At 35.6% G+C, this 9598-nt stretch overlaps 1 protein-coding gene across 9 annotated transcripts in view; it reads right to left on the bottom strand.

Moving 5' to 3' along the window:
* Positions 1–8917, bottom strand: part of adcy2b (adenylate cyclase 2b (brain)) — a 167750-nt gene extending 158833 nt beyond the window's left edge. For 8 of the 9 annotated variants that reach the window (XR_012394611.1, XR_012394614.1, XR_002456106.3 and 5 more), the window contains exon 1: positions 8527–8917. Coding sequence is in view for 2 of the 9 variants with exons in the window: in XM_005170038.5 (XP_005170095.1) it covers positions 8527–8877 (351 nt within the window). In the remaining 7 variants the exon portion in view is untranslated. The remainder of the gene's footprint in view (positions 1–8526) is intronic. The other variant, NM_001099987.1, reaches the window with a different exon arrangement.
* Between the last annotated feature and the right edge of the window lie 681 nt (positions 8918–9598).

A 9598-nucleotide genomic window follows, 5' to 3' on the forward strand; every position in this document is an offset into this window, starting at 1 on the left:
AGTAAATTGATAGATATTTGCCTGGTAGTTAAAAATGGGCTTGTTCAGACAAGATCTCTTTACGGTAAAATACTGTTATTTTTCTAGAAAAATCTATAAGTGTGAAAGTGGCTACTTTGTAAACATTCCAAGTAAATTTAAACATTAGTAGCTTAAAAAGATAGTTTTATTTTACATTGGATTATTCAATTTGTGTACTGCAACACAGTTAAAAACTAAAGTACAGTTTATGTTATGGCCCGTTTCCACTGAGTGGTACAGTACGGTACAGTTCGGTTTTATGGCCGTTTCCACTGTCAAAAGGCGTACCATACCTTACCGTACCATACCACTTTTTCGGCACCCTTTCGAAAGGGTACCAAACACGGGGAAAGGGTACCAAAAGGTGGAGCTAGACCCGCAGCTGAACGCTATTGGTTTACAGAGATACGTCATTCGCTTACACAACAAGCCAGAATGAAAACAAAAGAGCAGCCATGTTTAAAATACACAGCCGAGAGATTACAGTGGAATTATATATACATATAATAACGTGCCATGGTCGAACTGGGCTCAAACAAACCTTGTCGTCGTCTTGATGCACAGCCACAAAGCACACAGAAGTACACATAGCTCCATTTTGTTTATAAAACGAACGCTACAGGGCGGTATGATGCCATACCTTTTCGCTACCATACCATACTGCTTTCCTCAGTGTGGACGGCTTTCCCGCTGTTACCAGTTTGTCTAATTAGCTAACTATGTACGTCGGCAGAGTTGAGATGCAGAGAGTAGTTGACTACAATGATTGGGTTCGAGTCCGGCGAAGTTCCAGAAAGTTGGTAAGACACAAACAGAAGCCAAAAAACTAAATAAACAAGTAAATAACAGGGTGAGAATGTGGTAAAATCTTTAATTGTGATAAAAATCAGGCGAGGGCTTTTCTTTTTTGGCATTGCTTTTTAAAACTGTCGGTTGGGTTTAGGGAAGTGGGTGTGCAAGTCAAATCGATTGAGATCTGAAAAAGCGTACACAGCGGCCTCTGGTGGATTCGTGAAAATAAATACGGCAAAAAAACAGCTCCTGAGACATATTTGGCGCTCATCAGAATTGTATATGGGGTAGGTTTTCAGAAAGAGCCTGGGTTGATTATTGCATACTTCTGCTTTGTCTTTCAATTGCTGCATTTGGCTGCAAATCCATTACAATGGAGAACTTATGAAAATAATATGCCTATATTGTAATTTATGTTCATTTTATATTCTGTGAGCTTTATCTGTATGCATTTAATACACAATATACACTTTATTGTAGTGTACTACAATACGCACTGTACGATCTTGTACTGTACAATATACAATAAATCGCATACATAGTATTTAGCAAGCTCCAAGAGTTCCAGTCTCTATACTTGGATTCCCCTCACCCAAATGTTAGTACTATTTATTATGAAATGCTCTTAACATGCTGTTTAATCTTAATGTAAATGAAAAAATTATATTAAAGTTAATATTATAAAGTTATTATTTATTTAAACAGTCTAAGCTAGTAACACTTAAATTTAGGTCAAAATTCATGATGTTAATTACTGGCTTATTACCTGCTTACTGTTGCTATATTAACTGTTCATTAGTAGATAATGCACAATTTTATTCTGCATCCCTAATCCTACTCAAATCCTAAACCTCACATCTATCTTACTATTAATTAACTGCTAATTAGTCATTTATTTAGCTATTAGTGTTAGTAAAGGGTTTGTTAATACTGTGAATTGTGATCTAAACTAAAGTGTGACAAAATAAATTACATTTTTCATTCCCTGCCGCGTTCTAGAAAATGTATGATTATGTTTTGCTGCTCTCGCTGTATTTTTACAACTGTTGCTAAATTAACAGTGTCATATGCAGCTCTTGTAGCACTTCATGTCCTCAGTCAGGGAGCGAATCAAGACGCACAAAGCAGATAGGGCTTGAATGAAGCGTGTTTGGATCCAGAAATAAATATTAGAGGATACAGCGCCAAAAGATCATTACCATAAACAACCCTGAGCACTTGTGGTGTGTAAAGCTCCATTGGTTTAATATTCTGCTCACTCACTTCAAACTGTGGAAACAATAAAATGCTGCAACTGTTGTCAATATATATTTCAGTCCAGTTGGAACCAAGCCAGAGTCTGGAACTGGATCATGGTCTGCTATTTAGGAAACCCCTATTGAGGCTGTGCAATAATCATGTGGTGGTTTAGCAATGATCACAAAATCTGACCAGCATATATATACATTTCTGAGCATGAAAGAATGACAGCCTGAGCTCACGAGAAAACGTAAGTATTTTACGCTTTGTCAGTTTAGTGGCTAACTCAAGTTCAGTCATTTGAATATGTATGATTTTAAAAAGAAGACGTGGCACCCAACACCACCCCAAAACCCAACCATCATTGGGTGATGAGCAAATCGTACTAAATTGTACGAATTTGATCACACGAATTCATACAAATTAGCCACTAAATCAAAAAGTTACAAATTGCCATGAGATTGCGTTGAGAAAGATGTTTCCTAGCAGGCACACATTATAAGATGTTAATATTACATGTAGGTTAGATTTAAGGCTGATTTCTACTTCTGCGTCAAGTGCACGCATATGCTCTGGTGCAGACTTTGTGGGGTCGCAAAGCCCTCGCCATGGCTGACATCGACGCGGACACGCACCTTTCAAAAACTTTAACTACACATTGCAACGAGCCATAGCGCAAGCTCTGTAATTGGTCGACTTTGTACTGTGTGTGGGCGGTGCTGAGAGCTACAAGCTCAATAGAGCGAGTGTTTACAAGTGCCAAGTCTTGTCAAGGAGCTTCAGATGGAAACTTTGTGTTTACCTTAAGATTAAATTTGTTGCACGTCAGCCAGTTCGCGCCTTTGAATGAGCGAGTTTTAGCTACTTGTAGCGTTCAAAAAAAAAAAAAAAAACTAAATACCCTCAAAGAAACTCGACACCAAGTTTCTTTGAGTTTCTGCTACAGTTTCAGAAGTGTTATCTCAGAGCAACACTAACAGCATGAAGAAGTATAAATGTGGGTCACGCCGATCAATCGATGCAGAAGTATAAATCAGCCTTTAGGTTGTGACATCAGGTGGCCAAAATTCAATGTCTAGCCAATGTTTAAGGACAACATTATTTTGATGTCCAATAACAACTTCATTTTAGGTTGTGTTGGAGAGTGACTAAAATCCAACATTGAGCCAACATCTTAAACTAACACCATATTGAAGTCAAATACTGACATTTATCATCGGGTAAGTCAACCAAAATCCAGCGTCTGATAATGTTATAATGGTAACGTTCACACAACGTCAAGCTGAAAAATCATTAGATGTTGATATTTGGTTGATTTTAGGTTGAATGTTGAACATTGATGTTGACCCGACAATGGTTTCTGACATCAACTCGATTTTCATTTCCAAACAAAATGCAAAGTCCCCACAACGCTGGGGTACAACATCAATTGGACGTCAAGTTGATATCCTGTGCCTGCTGGTTGGGACACAAGTAAAGTCTGGTTTATACTTCTGCGTCGTGTGATTGCCGTGACCCATGGAACCAGTGCATGTGCAACAACTTTAATCATAAGTTAAACACAATTCAAACGTCTCCATCTGAAGCTCCTTTACATGACTTGTAAACACTCACTCCATCAGACTCGCAGCTCTCAGCACTGCCCATGCTTGTCACCACTACCAAGCCAACTAATCACAGAGTTTGCGATTAGCAACGTTGCAACGTGTAGTTACATTTTTTTAAGAGGTAAGCGTCAGCGATGGCTATGCGATTGTGCGCAGGCTGCATGGAGCATATATGTTTGCTTGACGCAGAAGTATAAATCAGTCTTAAAAGCCTCACAAAGGAAATATTTGCAATTTCATTGTAGATCTATAATGATAATGTTATTATCCACACAGAACAAATTTGAGGATGTTTCATTGATGCAGCAGAACATTTTTAAATAACTAGATTTTTAAAATAATTATTACTGATACAGTATGCGTATCTGTCCACATCACCCATCCCTAATCTGAATATTTTTTATAGGATCTATAGGAGAATTTACTCTCACTGTGTTGTTCAATAAATCCAACTGATTTCCCAAAGTCCATAAGTAATCATAATATAAAATAATTACAATATTAATTGTAGCCAAATATTTTTTTTTCACAGCCATAATGAAAAATTGTTACCACAGAAGATAGCTTTTTTGCCAAATAATTTGATCCACTGATCAAGTTTAGTCTTCCCATATTTATTTAACATATCTTTTATTTTACTTATTTAATTATATCTGAAGTTTTTTAAAAGGCAAACAATGAGCATGTCACTGCTTCTGCCAACTACAGTATGTTCTGTGTACATATTGTCTATTAAAATACATCCAATATGGTCAGTTTAAACACAAACCATAGAAACCTACAGAAAACTCCCACCGTTTAAGCCCATCATTCAAACAATTCATTATGTAAATGTGTGTAAATATAGATTAATAAAATGTTTAGATTAATTTCAGTAATGTTGTTTAACAATATGTAAATCTTTACATTATTTATGCCCAATGGTTTGTAATAAAATATTTTCTCTCATTGAGTAACTATATAATAGACCTACTATAGCTTTGGTTACCAAATAGATGGTTTGCATTGGATTTGAATATGCATTGTACACCTTAAATAAAAGGTTAAAAGTTATTCGGTTATGTATTAGTTAATATAACCTCCAAATCATTCCACATAAATCTGCGTTTTTATTTTATTATTATTATTTGTTGTTATTTTACGATCTAATCTATATTTTATTTAGATTCTTTCTGACTGGCCCATAAGATTTGCACATCTCTAATAGAGACTGATGCGTAAATACTTTGGGTTTTAGTTCCAAATCGTAGTTACAGGTTTCTGACATCTAGTTGACTCCAATGAAATGGTCAAGTTTACCACATTAGATTGTGCCAAAAAAATTACTTTATTGCCTTGCGGCAACAGGGTTTACAGAGCAGTCCAAGCGCAGCGACTGCAATAATCTACAAACCCATTACACATAAACACAGACAACTGAGCATCTGGTGAGAGAGAAAGAGAGTCAGAGAGAGAACGAGTGAAACAGCAGGTGAAAATGAGGGTTGCAGAAGTGCAGCTCTCAGAAGCGGCTCTTTCACCAGAGAGATTCACACAATCTGCCACTGAGAGAAAAAGACCCACACACACACACACACACACACACACACACACACACACACACACACACACACACACACACACACACACACACACACACACACACACACACACACAGCATCTCTCATTGACCAAAACCCCATTTCTGCAGCGCTGCCACAACCACAACTGTGGGACGAGAGAGGAAAATGACTAGCCTCTTAAAATAGGAACAAAACAAAAACATTTTAAAGGGATAGTTCACCCTAAAATGAATCATTTACTCACCCTCATGGAATTCTAAACCTCAGACTGTCATTATTCTGGAGAAGTTCACCCTAAAATGAATCATTTACTCACCATTGAGAATCGCAAACCTCTGACTGTCATTCTTCTGAAGAAGTTCTGAAGGTATACCATTACAATGAATGAATTCTGAAGCTTTTGATCTTAAAGACGGACAAAAGTTTCCACAGAAGTCATATGACATCCTGGTACGAGAAAGTCCTTATTTACTAATAATATTTCCGACTTGTGACCTATTTACCATGGTGAACTGAAAGAATCATTAATAAGAATCAAACTCATTTTGTGAATTGATTCAAACTATTAACTGAAAACTAATTCAAAAGAACTGAAATCTCTCAAATATTGACTTATATTACATCTTTTACAAAATGACTAGAAATGATTTTACAATGTTTTCGTTTTCAGAAGCATAAGTCTTTAAAAAAGCATCTCTTGCTTTGTGTTTTACAGGGAAACAAAATCTGGCTTAAAGCAACATGAAGGGGAGTAAATGACAAAGATATCCAAACAAACAGTGACTTTCAACTGCAAATATCCTCATAATTGTGCATTATAAACATAGTGAAGTAAAGAATTTCTAATCAACTGAATTTTTTGAATTGATTCCTTTGTCATTTTGTAGAAACAAGACAAATGCTTAGTAAATACTGAGATGGACCTTTTTCTGTTTATTGGTTGGTGGTTGGACTAAGAATGATAAAACATGAATAATTGTCTATCCCTCCCTAATATGATTTTTGCTGAAACGCTAGTTAAAAAAAGACGCTTATCTGCACGAGTGAGGTTGTCCTCTGTAAATAATTTCAATGTCCTCTGACCTTCACCACAAGATGTGCTTGTTTAGTTTATTAATGAACCATGACATATAGTTGAAAAAAATTCTGTTAAATTTTAATTCTTTGTTTAAACATTTCCCAAGTAATGTTAAATGAATATAAGTTTTTGTTTCAACATGTTGTTAAACATAATAATATTATCAACTAATTTCTTTTGTCTTTGCCATAATGACAGTACATAATTTTCATTTTCATTTTCATGCTTATTCCCCTTATTAATCCGAGGTCGCCACAGCGGAATGAACCGCCAACTTATCCAGCATGTTTTTACGCAGTGGATGCTCTTCCAGCCGCAACTCATCTCTGGGAAAAGTACATCATATTTTACTTTTTTTTTCTCTCAAGATACTAGTATTTTGCTTAAAGTGCACTTTAAAGGCTTTATTAGATTAATTAGGCCAACTATGGACAAGTCAATAGATAGTTTTTTTTCTGTAGCCAATTGAGAAAAAAAAATATGAATTTATAAAGAAAGCTAATAATGTTGATCTAAAATTACTAATTGATAGGTTTTTATTTTAAAAAATGATATACAGTGCTCAGCATAATTGAGTACAGCCCATTTTAAAAATTTATATTTTGATCCATTTCTCAGTGAATACAGGCAACGTATTTTTGGTGCATTTAAACAAAACAGATTTATTAAACAGATTTTTTTTTCAAATAATATTTAATACAATTAAATTCAAGCAAAATATAAAAAAAAACAACCCAAAAAATTTCAACACGTTAACATTTTTTTTACTTCTCTTGATTCTTTTAATTTCTACTTAATGTTTTTCTATAACATATACATTTGGGTGTACTATAGTTTTTGGAGCGTTATCGTAAGTTATTTTGTTAGATAATCTCCAGAATCGGCTTCAGTACTGGCTAATCTAATGTAAATGCACAAATATAATATTGTATAGCTTCCAATTAAAAATATGAATTTAAAAAGAGAGATTTGTGAGGGGTGTACTTAAATATGCTGAGCACTGTATATAATATAAATATAATATAATATAATATAATATAATATAATATAATATAATATAATATAATATAATATAATATAATATAATAATATAGATTGTACAATATACAGTTAAAATCAGATTTATAAGCCCCCTTGTTTTTTTTGTTTTTTTTAATATTTCCTAAATGATGTTTAACTGAGCAAGGAGATTTTCACAGTAGGTCTGATATTTTTTATCTTCGGGAGAAAGACTTGTTTTATTTTGGCTTTAAAAACATTTTAAAGTCAAAATTATTAGCCCCTTTAAGCTATTTTTTTCGATAGTCACAGAACAAACCATCATTATACAATAACTTGCCTAATTACCCTAACCTGCCTAGTTAACTAAATTAACCTAGTTGTTAAGCCTTTGAATGTCACTTTAAGCTGTATCGAAGTGTCTTGAAAATATCTAATCAAATATTATTTACTGTCATCATGGCAAAGATAAAATAAATTAGTTATTAGAGATGAGTTTTTAAAACTATCATGTTTAGAATTGTGTTGAAAAAAATCTCTCTGTTAAACAGAAATTAGTGAAAAAAATAAACAGGGGCTGCTAATAATTCTGACTTCATCTGTATGACCAAATCTACAGAACATGAGGTAAAGCTGTGATTTTAAATTCAACTGTTGAGTCACAACTTAATACCCCTACAGCAGAACCAACCAAGATCTCCTAACTTAAACAGACAGTTCATCCAAAACAGAAATGTACTCATCAATCACGTCACAAACCTTTATGAGTTTCTTCCTTCTGTTGAACACAAAAGAAGATATTTTAAAAAGTGCCATTTGACTTCCATAGTAGAAAAAAACCAATAGTATACTAAAAAAAGATTCTTAATTTACAGTATATGGGCTGAATTTAAACAAACAAATAAAATATAGTAATACTCAACTTAATTTGTTTGTTTAAATTTAGCTTGTGCAAATTGTCTGTAACCACTTACCTTAAAACAAATGAGTAAATCCAAAAATCTTTTTTTTTTTTCACAGTACAGAAGTCAATGATTAGTTTGTCTGCTTCCTTTAAAATATCTAATCTTCTGTTCAACAGAAAAAAGAAACTCACAAAGCTTTAAAACCACTTGATGGAATAAATAGTAAATAAATCAATTTCTAATTTGGGGTGGTGAACTATCCCTTTAACAAGCACCATGCTCCAACAAACACAGAAAAGTACCAAAAGTGTAGACGGACTCACCAGCCCAGAGGCGAAAAACACGGCGAGCAGTGCCAGGCACGCTCCCATCACGATGAGCAACAGGAACACGATGAGTGGATGCTGCTGGCTCATTCGGTAGTAGGACTCGTAGACCCAATCTGGAGACTTCAGCCCGCAGGACGACACCCCCATGTCCTCGGGACCCTCCAGCAGGTAAGCGGTCTGTTGGAACATAGGGTCTTGCTGGACCCCTGAGACCTCCTCGTCGTCCTCGTCCTGCTGCTTGTGTCGCTCCGGCTCGTCCTCTTCTGTGAGGGTGCTCAGCTGCGGCGGGTGGGACAGATGCGTCCCGCGCCAGGGCAGGAGAGAGAGCGCTGCCGCACGCAGCATTCTCCAGCCAACATGATGAACTGAGCAGCGGAGATCGACTGAGGCACACACACACCAGTGAGAGAGAGAGAGAGAGAGAGAGGAGGAGGAGGAGAGAGAGAGAGAAAGAGAGAGAGCGATACACAGAGAGAGAGAGAGAACACGAGTACACAAGCAGCTCTCTGAAGTGACTTTCTGGAGAGAGGAAGAAAAAGTCTTCAAAAGAATGTGGAAGGAAGAGAAGAGGAAAAGGGAGGAGAGAGGAAAGGGAGTGGCAGAGGCTCAATGGAGATCCAGCAAGGCACAGTAATGTCTGCTGTACAGCGTGTGGCAGGTTCAGTGAGATGAGTTCATGAAGAGATGACTGATTATAGACACCCAGAGGAACATGCGCTTGCTCTGATGTTGCTCCTTTAAAGGCTCGGGAGACTTTTTTCTGGTTATGCTATAGTGAAATATTAACTCTGGCTCTTCAGATATTCTTCGGGAAAGTCTTAGGGTAGATAATACTTACAGTAAGTGTACTATTATCGATCATAGAATTATTATATTACACACACAAAAAAAAAGAAAAGGGTATATGATCAAATTTACAAAATACATACATCTTCATTACTGAAAAATGTTATTTATTGTAATAATATAATGATACATATATTCTTTTAATAGACAAAAGTAATTTACAAACAACACATTATGGTAAGGATCTAGCTAGAGTCCATAATCATTTCCTCCCTTGTTT

Source organism: Danio rerio, chromosome 19 (genome assembly GCF_049306965.1).
Source record: "Danio rerio strain Tuebingen ecotype United States chromosome 19, GRCz12tu, whole genome shotgun sequence".
Classification (NCBI taxonomy): Eukaryota; Metazoa; Chordata; class Actinopteri; order Cypriniformes; family Danionidae; genus Danio; species Danio rerio.